Source organism: Natrix helvetica, assembly GCF_964273705.1.
Source record: "Natrix helvetica genome assembly, chromosome: 12".
Lineage (NCBI taxonomy): Eukaryota > Metazoa > Chordata > Lepidosauria > Squamata > Natricidae > Natrix > Natrix helvetica.
Window position 1 is genome coordinate 20,230,910 of NC_138556.1, and position 15,996 is coordinate 20,246,905.

The 15,996-nt window shown below is 56.0% G+C and overlaps 1 protein-coding gene across 1 annotated transcript; it reads left to right on the forward strand.

Moving 5' to 3' along the window:
- The first annotated feature begins 4,395 nt into the window (after nt 1-4,395).
- Nucleotides 4,396-7,928, forward strand: FOXB1 (forkhead box B1). The gene is made up of 2 exons (XM_081965111.1): nt 4,396-4,523; nt 5,216-7,928. The coding sequence occupies exon 2, from the start codon at nt 5,243-5,245 to the stop codon at nt 6,230-6,232; it is 990 nt and encodes a 329-aa protein (XP_081821237.1). The 5' UTR covers nt 4,396-4,523; nt 5,216-5,242; the 3' UTR covers nt 6,233-7,928.
- The last annotated feature ends 8,068 nt before the right edge of the window (nt 7,929-15,996 follow it).

Genomic DNA, 15,996 nt, shown 5'->3' on the forward strand with positions numbered 1-15,996 from the left:
ACGCCAGGAGCCCTTCTCTTGAAAGGGGGGAGAAGATTTCGAAGGAAAGGGGAAGTTTGCGCTGATCACATTTGGGTAGATTCTAAAATTAATGTCGAGCGCAAAGACGCGCGTTTCTTGGGATGACTCGCAGGTTTCGTGAGAATGCAGGCTTCCCGTCGAGGCGTTGACCCGTCCTGCGGAGATGTGGGTGGTTTTCCTCCCAGAAAGAGGCCTTTGGCGTCTCCTGCCAGGAAGGCCGGTGGCTCAGAGTATAATGGGGTTCCCCACTCCTCCGGCCACGCGGATCTCCCGTCCCTCCTGGAACCCCCACCGAGTTGGATTTCTTTCCCGACCAGCGGGCTGCAAGAAGGCGTCTTTGCTCCGGAGAAAGTCCGGGGTTTGGACTCTCCGGACAATTGGCTTTCGTTGAGCGAGGGGCTCCGAGAAAGCCGCCAGACTGAGCAGGCCCGGTCCTTCGGCGCTTGCAGGACGGTGCGGGACCTTTAGGTCCAACTCCCCCCCACCTTCTCCAGTAGCCAGACTCTCTTTAGCCGGACTCCCGGCTGCTGTCGCCAACCTGCCAAACGCAATTCGGGAACCTGAAAATCGTTTCGCGTCCTGGTTTTCCCGGGAATCTGCGCCTACCTCTTGTTTTTTTCGGGGTGTTTAGAGGGACAGCGAGGAAAAAGAACCGCTTGCTTTTTAATTACAAGAAAAAAAATCTCGGTTTTGTTTGGGGGGGGGGGGTTATCAGTTGAGGTCTATGGGTGTTTTCTCCCGGCCTTCCAGGAGCCCAAGGATTATCCAGGCCAGGGAGAAATCCAGCAGGTTCTGACAGGTTCTGGAGAACCGGTAGCGGAAATTTTGAGTAGTTTGGAGAACCGGCAAATGCCACCTCTGGCTGGCCCCAGAGTGGGGAGGGAATGGGGATTCCTTTCCCTGCCACGTCCACCAAGCTACGCCCACAGAACCGGTAGTAAAAAAAATGTTGAATTTCACCACTGATCCCGGCCCAACGAAGTTACTTCCCCCAGACCTGGTGGGGGAGGGGAAAGCATAGCTGCCAGACTTCTAAAAGTGCGGGGTGCTGTCTATTTTTTTTTCTGGTTCCCAGCCTCTCGAAGATAGACTGTCTTTGTTCATGGAGGCTCGAGCAAGTCATCGCTCGACCAAGCGCCTCTTTTCTAACCCAAACTGTTGCGTGGATCCATGGGTCAACAGGGCGGGAGTGGGGCAAAGATGCATGAAAAGGCTTTTCGAGGTTGGGAATGGCGGAAGAGAGGGACGGGGGTGGTTGGGGACTGTCGACCAACGTCAACCGTTCGTCCGGAGTTTCAATAATACGCTCCTGTGCAGGAGTAAATCCGTCCAAGGCCTGGGTAGCAAGACCCCCATTCGCACTTTTAATAGCAACCAAGGTCTGCTGGCAAAAGATTACGGAAGGAACGTGGCTTTCCTACTTTTTTAGTCTTTCGCTTTGGGGAGGGGGCTTCAGCCTTTCTTCCCAATCCCCTCTGGGGACAGAACTGCAACCGTGCGCCCCCCGGGCTTCTGTACACGTGTCCGTTGGATGCGCTGCACCGAAGCCCCGGACTCTCTCCCTCCTTGCCTCCTGCCCGCCCGCCCTTCCCCTCCCCTCCCCGCGCGCTTTATTTTTGCTGAATTAAGAAGGTGACATTATCCTCCCCTTCAAGTACTTCTGTTAATATTGAAAAACGTGCGTTTGCATCTCAAGCGGCCTCGCTGAGGCTCCGCCGCCATTTCAATATTAATGAAATTGTTTAATCTCCTAAATTCGTCGTGTTTAAGTTACGTTTCGGTGAGTTATTGACCAGCAACAAAAATGTGGTTAATGGGGTGTGTGGACGGGTGAGTGTGGGCGGGTGTTAAAAGAAAAGGAGGTAGGTGTGTGTGTGGGGGGGTGTCCGGGGGAATCATCCTCCCGCTCTGGGCCCCGATTTCTTTCTGGCCCTCCTTTCGCAAGACGCCGGATTTACACGGAGCAGAGTGAAATCCCCGGCGTGAGTTACCAGCAGAATCGGGCCCTTGTTACCCGGACTCCCCCTCCCTCTGCGCGCATTTCCGCGGGCGAGTTGTTTTTTTTTTTACTCTCTGGCTACCGCTAGGTATCTTTGTCTAAGGTGGGGAGGTAAGAAAGGTAGCGTCCTCCCACGCCCCCACGATGCTATTTCGACCCACTGGTGACGATTTCAAGATCTGCCTCCCCACCTTTCCATAGGGGTTCGCTCCGGGAGTATGCAATCCTTTCGCCCCCCACCCCACCCCCACCCTCCACCCCGCCTTGTATGCCCCAGACAACCGCCCTGTGAGGTGGGAGGTTTAGGACTGAGCGGTTCCAAATCTCCACACTCCACTTCCACAGAAGAGGGAAAACGGGTAACCAAGCCTCCAGGGCCCCACCTTCTCTGGGCATTATTGGGCACAGATCGCGGCGCCTCAAGTGGCGCGAAGTTCCACCAAACCATTTCCACCAGGTTTGGTCGGGTTAATCTTGGCTAGGCTTGGAAAGGACACCACTAAGGGAGACCCCTCTCCTTTCAGCTTCTCCCTCCCTCCGGCTCCTCTAAGCTTTCCTTGGCCCTCCCTCCCTCCCTCCCTTCCCCGCTAGCCAGAGAGGGCTACACTGCCCCCTTTCCTCACGAAGGCTTCTAGGCGAGAGCAAAGAGCCGTAAGAACGCTTCTTTCAGACGCCAAGATAGTTCGGGCATTTTTGCAGTCCTTGGTGGAATTTTAGCTTGGAAGGGAGAAAAAGGCTCAGGGCTGGAAAAGGGAGCGGGGCCATTCCCCCCCCCCCACCTGGAAGAGGGGGTCTCCTCCGGTTTTGACCAGGCTTGCTTTGAGCCAGTCTCAGGCAGCTGGTGCGGGGCGAAGAATGTCCATTTGATGAAGCCTCCCACCGCCCCTCTCCCTTCATGAGGACTAGGATCTTAGCGAAACCCCCAGGCGTTCATGAGGAGAACGTCTGAAGTGGCGAGCTGCGATCCCAGAGACCCGTTTCTTCAAAACTACGATAGGACGGCGCCTCAAGTGAACCACCCCAGCCCACCGGCCCGCCTTAGCTATTCATCCCCGGCTCAGCCCGCCTCGAGAGGCGGGGATTTGCTCACCTCTTTCGCTTCTACGGCCGTCGGGAAAAGCGGCTTGACCGCCCGCCAGGCCTCCCTGGAAGGCGGGGAAGAGCGGCGGGAATCGAGGCAGCTCGGCTGAACGGGTGGATGGAGAGGCTGGCATTGGGCTTGCGAGGCAGCCGGATTCCGCTCCCGTCCCAGTCCAGCTGTTAGCCGCTGGGCTGCCGGGCCCTCCCGGGGTCGGGCCCTGGCCACGTGCCTCTCCCGAAGCACCGGCGGGAAAGGGGGCCTGGCGGAGGGGAGGCCGCCCCACTGCGAAGTTGGCATCTTTACGCAGCAACCCTGGGTCCCAAGAAATGCGGCTTTCTCCGCTCCCCTCGCCTCGGACTCTCCCGGTCGGGAAGGTTTCGCTTTTAGCGACACACCGAAGATTCAGGGTCTCGGACCCTGCCCGCCCCCGCCCCTTGCTCCGGGGGGGGGGAATGGGTAGGGGAGAAAAGCAAGGCCGCCGCAACCGGCAGGAACGCGATTCCCGCCGTTCAACCGAGGAATAGCTGTCCCAACCCAGCCTGCTTCCTCTGCCCGGCCCGCCCGCGCACACCCGGCCTCTCATTCTGAAGCAAAGCGGGCAGCGCCGAGGTTGAACTTCCTTCGCCCTCCTGGAAGGCGCAACCTTCTTCCCACCGAGTGGGACTTGTGCCGCAATGGGGGCCCGTGAAGTTCCCCACGCTGCCCAGCGCTTCCTTGGGAAGGGGAGTCCCGGCGTGGCGGGGTTCTGGCCCAGGCGAACCTTTGCAGCTGGGGGTGAGCGGACGGGCAGCCGGCGTGGCCGAGGCGCCCCTCCCGCCAATAAGTCGCGCTCCCCAACATAGCTCCCGCCCACCTCGCTGGGTAACGGCTCGGCTTCTAGCGGAAGAGAGCACAGCTCCTTGGGCGCAAAAGCCGGGCAGGTCTCTTGGTTGGCGGCCGCTACTCTTCCTGGGGGACGAGGGTGGTCGCTCCCCACCCCTCTGCCGGCTCAGAAGCGCTTCCCATTGGCCCCCCGCGTGCCGGGGATGGGGGAGCGGCGGGGCTGCAAGCAGTGACACCCACCCTCCGCGCCGGCCCCGGAGCCCCGCCCCTTCCCCCCTCCCAGCCGGGTGTCATCGCAGAGCGAAGAAAGTGGCCCATTAGCGCGGCGCCTCGACGGGGGCCTTTTCTGCGCCAGCCCCCGCCTGCCAAGCTCAGATGGGCGGCAGGCGGCAAGAGCAGGAGGAGGCGGCGGCCGCGCCAGCGCTAGGCACGGCCGGGGCTGCTTAGCCCGGCGGCTGCGGAGTGTCCGAAAGGAGCTGCCGGGTCTACAGCCCCACAGACACCCTTCCCGGGAAGCCGGGAGCCCCGGCCGGACCCGCAGAAAGGAAGGCTCCGGGCGCCCTTCGCTCGCTGACCCCGCTCGCTCGCGGCGCCTGTGAAGTGAGTGCCCGGGGCGGAAGGGGTGGACGGTTTCGGGGGGGGGGGATTGCCTTTCCCCTTCGCGGGCTCTGGGGGGACGGAGGTCCTGGACGGCGCCCCCCCCGACCCCGCTCGCTGCGGTTGGCGCGGGACCTGCTTACGAGGAGGGGCGAGCCGTTACAAATTGGGAATGCCAGGAAGCCGTCGGGAGCCCGCGGAGGGGAGGGGAGGGATCGGGGGCAGCGCATAAAACGGAAGGGAGAGCGAGCGAGCGGCCAGGCGGCTTGCGCCCAGTGAAGGGCTGCTGCGGCTCGGCGGAGCTCTCGGCCGGCCGCAGGAAAGCGCCGCCCCCACCGGAGGAGGCTGCCCTTCGGCGTGCCAGAGGGGCGGGTGGCAAAGAAAGGGGAGGGTCCGGAGGGCCGCGAGGCGCGGGGTGCCGTCCCGCAGGGGTGGTCCCGGGGCTGTGAGCCGGCCAGGCCGGGCTGGAGGTCGCCTCCGCTGGGCTCGCCCCTCCCGCCTAGTGGCCGCCCCCTCCCCCCCCAGCCTGCCCTCTCAGCCCGAGGAGGGAAGTTGCCGGCTCCCCCGACCCCCCCCCAAAAGATAGGGACCCAACTTTGCCCAAGGGGGGCGCACCGTGGATCCCGGCCAGGACGCGCCCCCTCCCCCGCCCCCCCCCTCGCCCAGCCCGCTAATTCCGCCTCCCTGCGCTGCAGATCCCGGCCGGCGCCGCCGCTTCCACCATGCCCCGTCCGGGCCGCAACACGTACAGCGACCAGAAGCCGCCCTACTCGTACATCTCGCTGACCGCCATGGCCATCCAGAGCTCGGCCGAGAAGATGCTGCCGCTGAGCGAGATCTACAAGTTCATCATGGAGCGCTTCCCCTACTACCGGGAGAACACGCAGCGCTGGCAGAACTCGCTGCGCCACAACCTCTCCTTCAACGACTGCTTCATCAAGATCCCGCGCAGGCCCGACCAGCCGGGCAAGGGCAGCTTCTGGGCGCTGCACCCCAGCTGCGGGGACATGTTCGAGAACGGCAGCTTCCTGCGGCGCCGCAAGCGCTTCAAGGTGCTCAAGGCCGACCCGCTGGCGCCCTCCAAGCCGCCCCCCGAGGCCGCCCACTACCTGCAGGCCCAGGCCAAGCTCCGCCTGGGCGCCCTGGCCGCCGCCGCCGCCGCCGCCTCCTCCGCGCCGCTCGGCCCCTACGGGCTGCCCGTCCCGCCGCCCTCCGGCTTCAAGCACCCCTTCGCCATCGAGAACATCATCGCCCGCGAGTACAAGATGCCCGGGCCGGGCGGAGGCGGCGGCGGTGGGCTGCCTTTCTCCGCCATGCCCCCTGGACCGGCCGCCTATCCGCTGCCCAACCAGCTACCCCCCGCCTGGCCCCACGTCTACGGCTCCGCCGGCATGCTGGACCCGGCCGCCCCCATCGCGGTGGCAGGCGGGGACTACGCCGCCGCCGCTGCTGCTGCTGCCGCCGCCGCCGCCTACGGGATGCCGCTGAAGCCGCTGTGCCACGGCGGGCAGACGCTGCCGGCCATCCCGGTGCCCATCAAGGCCACGCCGGCCGCCACCGTCCCGGCCCTGCCCTCCCTGCTACCCAACTCGCCGCCTTCGCTCAGCCCGCCCTCCACGCAGACGGCGCCCAGCCAAGGCAGCCCCGCCACCCCCAGCGAGACGCTCACCGGGCCGCCATCCGTCCTGCACGCCGTGGTGGCGGTCCACTGACCCCGGTTGGCGCCGCCCTCCGCCCAGGAACCAGCGGCGAGGCGAGGCGGGCGGCCTCCGGAGGGAGCATCCAGGCGCCGCCACAGCCGCCTCCCCCTCGCCCGGCAGTGGCACCCTTCCGAAGGTCCCCAAGACGGTTGGGTCTTTGAACCGGCCCGGCCCGCCTCTTGCCAGCCGCCGCCGGACCCAGATGGACGAGAGGCAGCCAAGGCCACGATCCTCCTTTCGCGGACGCGCGAGGATTTTGCAAAGGCTTCTCTCCTAAGCGACCTTCTCGGACCGCGCAAGCAGGCGGCGAGGCTCGCTCTCCTCACAAACCTGGTTGTCGGTTCGCAGTTCCGCCGGTCCCTCGCGCGCCAGGCTCCCCTTTCGCCTTTCCAGATGCCGCCTCCTTCTCCACGTTGCAAGACGGCATTGGCGAGTGGGGAGACGCGGGGGGAACTCGCGCAGGAGAGGATCCGCGCCCGGGGCCACGGACAAGCCAGCACCGCAAAGCGACCGGCGTTGGAAACCCTCTACTTTGGGGGGATCAGCATCCACTCGCTGGATCTGGTGGTTGGGACCCAGCCGGTTTTCCTTCCCACTCAGCGCCTACGGACGCTTACTCGGAAGTCAGTGCCTTCCACCCTCGGGGGTTGACTTGCGAGGAAATCGGGCTGCTTCGGCCGGCTAACGGCTGGGAAAGACCCCCGAGCACAAACTTGGCTTAAAGACGGTGGGTGGGAGTTTGTTCGAAGCGATAAACTGGGACTGGGACGGCCCCACGTGCGGACGAAGCCTTGTCAAGGCGGCGCGGCGATTCCCCGGTCCGCCCGTGAGTGAGTGTGTGAGTGTGTGTGTTTCAGCCTTTTCACTCCTGCAACGCTTAAAGTTTAATTTCTATGCGAGGAGAAAACGAGGCTCTGAAATTGTTTCGTCGCCCAATTTTGGCTCTGCAAGCATTTTCCTCTGTAGGGGGGGAGGAGAAACGGGCTCGCCCCGGGAGGGAGGGAAGGAGGAAGGAAGGGAGGCCTGGGGGCTCCTAAATCTACCCAGCCAAATGGAGCATCTCTCTTTTTTCCCCTCCCTGGAAGTTTTGCAGACAAACCCCGAGAGGGAAATGTGTAAAGTGTCTGTGAACCCGGATGGCTGCCAGTTGTGTCCGATGCACTTTTATCCCGCGTCCCTCCTTTTCTCGCCACAGCTACTAGTGTGCAGCTCCTCCCGTCCATCGTTTTGTGACCTGGTCAAGCCCCCCCCCCCGGGCGGGGAGGGAGCCGCCACTCCGAAGCTGTGAAAGAAACGGGGGGCTCCGGATCCTGAGGGGAGTTGGGAGGGGGCGCACTCCGAGACGCAGGACCCAGAGGAAAAAAGCGCTGTGGGTTGGTTCCGAGGGTGGGGTGGGGGTGGGGGGTTTCTTGAAGGGTCGGGCCCGAACGCTTCCTTTCGTTCCCACGTGGGTGGTTTGTTCTTGTACAGGATGAGCATGATATTTAAAATATGAATGTTCTTGTGAATATCTTCAGCATGCGTGTTTTCGGGCAAAGGTTTGACTTTTTTGTTGTTGTTATTATTGTTTCTCTTGATGTGGTGTTGGATTATTGTCGTTTGGGTTTGGGATTTTTTTTCTTTTCTTTGTTTTTCGCTCTCAAAGTGTCTATCTTTAAATTATGAAACTAGCCGTCCAAATAATATTTTCTCATTAAAAAATGTAAAGGCGGAATAGGTTTCCCCCTTTTTTTCCGATGTCCTTTTTGAGCTGAAAAGGGACGGAGGGGGGGGGAATTCGCTTTGCATACATTATTTCCGTAGGAAGAGGGCCTACGTGAAGGGGGTGGGGGCGGAGGGGGGAAGCTCTCTCTGGGGAGAACCCCAAGAAGAAGATTTCAGAATCTGGGTTGGATCTTCGGATTTCTGGCCTCATTAGCCGGACCGGAGCACCTGGCTGGAAGGGGAGGAGGGGGTTTTCTGCGCCTTCCTCGCTAAAACGAGATTAACCCAAATTCCGGAACTTCTGGGAAGTTGGCATGCGCCGCCCAAAGAGAGAAGCTCGCCAAAGGGGCTTACTTCCGAGTAAAGAGGCCGAGGGCCCCCATCTCTTCCCTGTTTAGAAACTCAAAAGACCCCTCCCCTCGAGAGGGAGAAAGCGATTCCTGATTTCAGGCCCGGAGAATTTGATTTTGATTTTGCAAAATTGGGTCCCGTTTGAACCCCCCCCCCAGGCGTCCGTTCGCCCTTCGGAAGGCGGGAATTCATCAGGAGCGTCGGGGGGACCTCGGCCCACAGCCCCGCGGGGAATGGAGGGCTCTGCTGGGCGCTCCCAAGCCAGCCCCGCGCGCGTTTCCTTGAGCGGACCTGGCGCTTCTCCGGTTGAAAGGCGGCCTGAGTCGATCGCCGGGTAGCCCCTTCGAGGTTCGTCGGCCGCTGCGGCTTGCGTGGCGTTTCCTCCCGGAGAAATCGGTCCAGGCGTTTAGCTGGAGGCGCCACGGTTGCTTTTTCCTCGCCGCACTGGAAAAGGTAATAAAAACAGGATAATTAGATAATATCCGGGACGGTGAGACTTCCAGGACTCTGGACCTTGGCTGGCATTAATTAGAAAGCTTTTCACCAAAGGATTCCCCCTTTTCGGCTGTGAATTTGTGGGATGGGCTCACGACTGAAGCCCCCGCTTGTTTACTCGGAAGTAAGCGCAATGCGCCTCCCGAAGGGAATTTAAGAATGGCCCTTTAAAAGGGACTTTGGGCCCGACTCCAAGCGCCGCCTTGGAAACGGGGCCCCCACACGCCCCCCTTCAATGTAGCCACCTGAGATTTGTGGTGTGGCTGCTTCTGGTCTGGTCTAACGGGCCGGGACCCCAGGCCCAATTTGCCTCCCACTCCTAGCAGGAGAAGGGCGGCCTGTGTAAATACAACGCGCCATTGGATTAATTAAAATGCACCGGGCTACTAAAGACGGGGCGGGAGGGGGGGGGAGAGAAGGAGGGGCGAGTCGCCCCATTCATCAAGAGCAGCCCACGATTAGATCGCCCTGATCAGGCGAGGGGAAGCGCCCGCGGTCGAGTCCAGGATGGATCGGGGAGGGGACGAAGAAAGCCAAAGAGAGGGGGGGGGGTGAAGAAAGGCGTAGCGCCCTCCAACCCATCTCCCCAGAGTTAATTTAGCGAATTAAATCCCGTCCCGAAAGGAAAGGGGGGGGCGATCCAGAAACACCCCCCCTGAACCAAATGGGAGCCCAGCTTCCGCTTACTCATAAGTAGGCCTGGCCTGAAGACGGGCTAAATCGCAAGGTTGGGAGATTGTAGCCCAGCTACGGGGGGTGGGGGGCGCCCCTGAAGCCCGGAAAAGTGGGAGCGGGCCCTTTTCAATAAACAGGGAAAGAAACTGGCAGCCGCCACCCCCAGGCAGACGGCAATTGGGGGAGGGGAGCGTCTGGTGTTAGTTTGACCTGAGTAGCAAACGTGGCGGTGGGCAGCTTTTTCTCTTCCACAGACTCGGTTTCTCATCTGGCCACTCAACTTCCCCCCCTTCCCAGGAGAACGCGGCGAGGCCACCCAAAACAGTGGCCAGCGGGTTTACTCTGGAGTAAACAGAGGAGAGCTTGCCCGATCCCTTAACTTGTAGTTGTTAGACTTTGTAGCAACAGGTGCGCTTCATACCCTTCTTAAGGCAGCATAAAGCCCGTCTCGTCTGGATCGCGCTGCGAAAGTCCCTAGCAAAAGATGGCCGGGGGAGCTTTCCTGCCCTGCTCTGACAAAAAATGTGCAGGTTAGCCTGCGGAACTCCGCGGCACTTGAGCCGGTTTTGCTTCAAAGCGTCTCTCTCTCTCCAACCAGGCACGCGGGGGGGGGGTCTATTCCCATCCCAAACTATCGGCATTAGGTCTGTTATTGGGACCCTCTGAATTCGACTCTTTTTGAGAACGGCCATTATTTTAGAAAGAAAAAGGGAATTTTTTTCTTGTCAAAAGGCGCCACACTATTCCGAAGCCCCGGAGCATCTGTTGGGGCTTTAAACCAAACTGCAAAAAAACGAAACGAAACGAGAGAGAAAAAACCGGGGCGAGATCCCACCTCACCAGGTGAAAAGGAAGCTGATTTTATCACTTAAAAACAAAGCGCCCGCGCGCACGCACGCACACACACACACACAAACCCGGAATACAATTAGCCCGCAAGTCGTGGGAGAAGCCAGCTGATTTTCTTCCGCAGCCATAAATAAATAAACACGAGAATTAAAATGCCCTTTTAATAAAGGAAACTTTCCATCTGTTTCCCCAAATCCTTCGCTGGCTGTCAAAGCCGCTGCACAACTTTCGGGATTACTTGAAAAGGAAAAGTAGCCCTAACTTAACGCTCCCCCCCCCCCCCCCAGGCACCGGGGCCGAGGAGAGAGCCTTGGGAGGAGGGGGAGAGAGAGGCGAAGGGACTGGAACGCCCGGCTGGGAAACCAAGAAGGAAAGGGGGGGGCGTATTTGTTTCTTTTAAACTAACAACAAATTATCTAATTAATATGTTTCAATTACTGCCTGTGGAAAGGCGGCTTTGGACCGCCCGCCGGGGGAGCACAATAGCTTTCCAGGCCCGGACAATAACTTCACAGCTGTTTCTTCCCTCTCTCTCTTTCACTCTCTCCCTCCCCCACTCCTCAAGTCTACTGGGAAAGGAGGGGAGGAGAGGAAAAAGAGAGTAAATAGATATATTTCTATAAATTCCCCCTTACCGTTCTAACCTCGCTGCAGACCAAACTAGCAGAAAAGTGAAAAATTAGCAAGCGGGGAGAGAAAAAGAGAGAAAGAGAGAGAGAGACCACCAAATGCTTTCTCTCTCTCTGTCTCTCTCTCTCTCTGTCTCTGTCTCTCTCTCTCTCTCCATCCCCCTCCATCCCCCTCCTCAGTTCCTCTCTTCACTCCGGGCTTCATTTGCGGAAAAAAAAGTGTGAAAGCTGCCCCCCCTCCCATCCGCGCCACCCCCGCTGAAAAGCATTAAACAAATATATTAGAACCCTGTCACTTTCTCCAATTGACTAGATCAAAACCAGCCTCTCAGGACACTTCATTCCCTGAATGGGAAAAGGCAGGGAAGGGGGCAGCCGGGCAGGGCCACCACCGACGTCGCTGGAGCTGACCCCCTCCCCCCGCCTCTTCCCCGCCTCCCCCCGCCCGGAGACAAAAAGCTGGCATTTTCACAACCACATTTCTGACCCAGAGGCTAGGAAACCGCCTGGAGAACCTCTTGGAATTTCAATGCGTTTTCTCCTCTCTCTCCCTCCCTCCCTCCCTCCCTCCCCCCCCTCTCTCTCCTCATCCAAACCCCCGCGAGCCCCCCCTTCCCTTCCCTTTGCCTTTCCTTTTTAGAAGTGGGGGGGAGAGGGAGTTGTCTGTTTGCAGGCAGGGCAAATTGTGTTGGCATCTTGTTTGGGAAGCCAAAAGAGGGGGAGGAGAGGGGAGGGGGGTCTTGAAAGGAGAGAAATTAAAATATAAGAGGGATGGGGCCAGAAAACCCGGGCTTCTGAGCCAAGATGCTTCTGCCAAATTTCAGTAAACACTTCTCTCTTTTTCCCTTTCTCGAAAGAAAGAAAGAAAGAAGAAAAAAAGCCAGAGTTTAGAGCCTTGGCTGTTTATCCTCTGATAAGCAAATCTAGCTTGTTGGGTGCCTCTCCCAAAAGTTTTCTTGTGGTGCCATCGGCCAAGAATTATTAAGAGCGAATCAAAACTTTTTAAAGCTTTCAGGAGGAGAGAAGGGCCCAAAGTTAATTTCTGCTGAGTTTTCTTTCTCCTTGTATTTTACATCGCTGTAATTTTCCTTCCTTGATTCCTTCTTTGATTCCTTCCTTCCTTTCTTTCCTCTTTCTCCCTCCCTTCCCTTTCTTACTTCCTTCCCTTCCCTTCCCTTCCCTCCCTCCCTCCCTCCCTTCCAAGCCAGCAGTCCAGTAAATGGCATTTCTGGATAGTCACTTTTCTGATTCAGTGGTGGGACTGCCTTTTGAATTGATTTCTTTCCTTGGGGAAGAAAACAATAGTTTCCAAAGCCTTTGGGATGGATTTTGCAACCACAGAAGGACATTGCAACGACATTTTGGTGAGTGAAGTTATAGGAAGAATTCGACTTCATGTATATTTCAGCTAAGTTTCTTGCAGGCAGGAAGCAAAATCCTCCCTCCACTTTGCAGTTAAGTTGAGCCTTGTTGTTCCTTCATCATGCATCATCCAGTGAAGGAAATCTTCTTGCCTTTTTAATAAAATGTGTCAGTCTGAAAAAGAGACTCCCGGCCTCCTAATTTTTACACAAAAATAAGGCTCGCTTCGTCAATATGCATAGCAACATTTTATTGTTGTCAATTTTGAGGCACCCTTTCTCACGACCTGCAGATTAAAAAAAAAACCACCGCAACCTTTTTCCTCTCTGTGATGTCAAGGTTTATTATTTTATTTTCGTCGATTTATAGCCAAGTCCAAAGATGCCACTTTGTCAAAACAAGGATGGAGATGTGACAAATAGTAGAAATCCAAAGAGTAGGATCTTAGCAATGGTTTGAACACATTATACAGTCATGGACACTTTGTCCCCATCTGGGTGAGATGAAGTATTTTCATCCTTTCCTAGTGAGGCCACCCTATTCTTTTTTGGAAGCTGTTGGGACGAAGGAATAACCACTGAATATTCCTTCCAAGGATCACGTAGAGTGGGGGTCCCCAAACTTGGCCATTTTAAGACTTGTGGATTTCAAATACCAGAATTCTCCAGCCAGAAGTCCACAAGTCTTAAAGTGGCCAAGATTGGGGACCTCTGATCTAAGTAAGAGATTGCAGAGGAAGGGATGACAAGAGAGTCAGTTATGCTGGCTGGAGAATTCTGGGAATTGAAGTCCACAAGTCTTAAAGTTGCTAAGTTTGAAGACTTCTGACTAGAGGAATTGCAGCCTGGAACTTACACAAGGCTCTGTTTTTCTTCCCATCATTTTCCTTCCCCCTTGTTATCTCTAGCTGTCGAAAGGTGCTTGGTTCAAGAATACCCCCCTCAAAATAATGTTATTTATGAAGCCCAAGAGAGTGCTCCTCCTGTGTTACTGGGGTCTGCATTAAATGGGAAATTTGGACAGATGGAGGTAGAGATTTAGGCAGTGGTGAAATTCAATTTTTTTTACTACTGGTTCTGTGGGCGTAGCTCGGTGGGCATGGTATGGCTTGGTGGCGTGGCAGGGGAAGAATTCTGCAAAATCTCCATTCCCACCCCACTCTGGGGCCAACCAAAGGTGGCATTTGCCAGTTCTCCAAACTACTCAAAATGTCCAATACCGTTTCTCTGAACTACTCAAAATTTCCGCTACCGGTTCTCCAGAACCTGCTGGATTTCACCCCTAGATTTAGGCCACAAGCTTGGACCACTTGAACTCCATGGGAGGCCAAGGGTTTCCCAATCTTGCCCAGTTGAAGATAGGTGTCTACGGAGATTCTCAGCCACCCAAGTCATGGTTGTCCGAAAGGTGCTTTTTCAAAAGGCATCTGGACTTTGGGTAGGTGGACGTGCTGAGTAGGGAGTTCAGGGAGTTGAATTCCACCCATCTTGACTGAGGTTGAGAAGGCTTGGCTAAGGCAGTCCTATCGATTTCAGTGCCTGTCCTCTCTCTGCATCTGACATCAACCGATAGCCCAACTGTCACCAACAATTAACACCAGCAAAAGGAACCACACCTAGCAAGAGTTAGGGAAAAAAACTTTGCTGGTCAGCTAGAAGTCCAGAAGATCTTGTGAGTGATGGTTCTCAGAGCTGCTGCTGAGCTGAGCTATCATACCTGCAACAGGTAAGGAACCTGGGAGGGGGGAGAATTATCCATGCATAGAGTGTTATCGAGTCAATGCAAAATCCTTTCAGGTATCCGTTAAGTGATTTCCTGCTCCTAGTTTGAACCTCATCTGGGTGCTCTTGGTTCTTCCTTCCGGCTCTTTGCAATGATGGCCCAGTTGAGTTACTATCCCAGCTCCCATAACCTTAATTAAGATGTGATCCTTCCCTTCCCCCCTTCCAGCTCAGCCTAGATTTATTCCTGCATGCCATTTTTTTAAAAGAAGAGATTGGGGAAGGAGGAGATGTGTACATTGGGCTTTCCAAGGGGCTCACTGTGTAAATTGCAGAAAATAAATAATTAGGGAGTAGCTGATTTAATTATCTTGCAACAAAGGGAAGCTGACAATTGCTTTGAACAGATAAGTCATTTTATGAATGAACCAGATTCCAGGAACTGTGTGTGTCACACTGGCCATCTATTTAACGAACACTTATTTTGATGACTGTACCGGGCTTTTATTATTATCCATTACGTATATTATAATCCTGGAAACATAAAGTAATTGGTCAGTTAGACCAGAGCAAGAGGAAGGGAAGAAGATCGGCCTCCAATGCAAAGGTGAGTTTTAGGCCAAGGAGAAAAATTGGACTTGGTTAACTTTAGGCTGTTGGGAAGTTTACTTGTTAGACCCTGGTTTGTTTATTTAAAATATATTTATTCGGTCTCATGGGAAAGACGTTCAAACAGCCGACAGGGAAAATGAATTAAAAGCATTCATTAGAGCTGCTGTTGTAAATCAACAAGAAGGAGTAAAATAATAATACGTCAACCTGCAGCCCTCCGAAATCCAGAAATTGGCAATATACCATGAAACTAATATTAAAGATATTTAAAATGTTGCCCATCACAGCACAGGCCAAAAATTTCACCCTGTGGTGCAACCTTCAAGGTGTGGGTTGGATGGGACCCCAGAACCTTTGACAAAAATCTTAGTGCCATTCTCTCTCCTCCCTCCCTCTCTTTCTCTCTTTGTTCTCTCTTTCTTCCCTCTCCCTCCCTCCCTCTCTTTCTTCTCTTTCACTCCCTCCCTCTCCCTCTCCCTCTTTCTCTCTTTTTTTCTCTCTCCCTCCCTCTTCCTCTCCCTCTTTCTCTCTTTTTTCTCTTTTCTTCTCTCTCTCTCCCTCCCTCTTCCTCTTTCTCTTTTTCTTCTCTCTCTCCCTCCCTCCCTCTTCCTCTTTCTCTTTTTCTTCTCTCTCTCCCTCCCTCCCTCCCCACTCTCTCTCTCTCTCTTTCTTCTCTCTCCCTCCCTCCCTCCCTCTCTCCCTTGCAGAGGTTCAGCACCCATCACCCTCAGTTGCCAGGCGTGGATGACATTTTGGGGGAAATGCATCTATGTTTGCTTTATTCCAGTGGCTTTGGAAGACATTTTTGATGATTTTGATAGAATGCATTCTGGATAAAAAGGCCTGCTCTGTGCCCCACTTCCACTCCACCTCAGTCCCTTTGAAGCAGGAACTCTCTGACTGGGCTAAGATCTCTGCCTCTCTGTCCCCAAGGTGTGGTCGAAAAAATTCAAGATGTCAATCTTTATTATATGATCAAAGGTCCACCTGTCTTTTATGTTCATGCTGTTGTCTTTTCCTCCCTTCCTCCTTTTTTCCTCTCTTTCTTTCACACTTCCTTCCTTTCCTTCCTTCCTTCCTTTTTTCTTTCTTTCTTTCTTTCTTGCTCCCTTCCCTCCCTCCCTCCCTCCCTTCCTTCCTTCCTTCCTTCCTTCCTTCCTCCCTGTCCTGCACCCACCCCTGCTACCTACTCCCTTCTCCCGAGTACAGCCCAAAGAGGGTGCCTGGCCAGACCCAGGGGAAAGAGGCAAGTGGCTCTGCTTGGCAAAGCACCCGAGTTCAAAGCCTTGTGGTTGACTGGGAGCATTTCTCTCCAGTTCTCCAGTTCTCCCCCCCACCCCCCATCCAACCAACCCCCCTTCCCGTCTCCAGCCTCAGT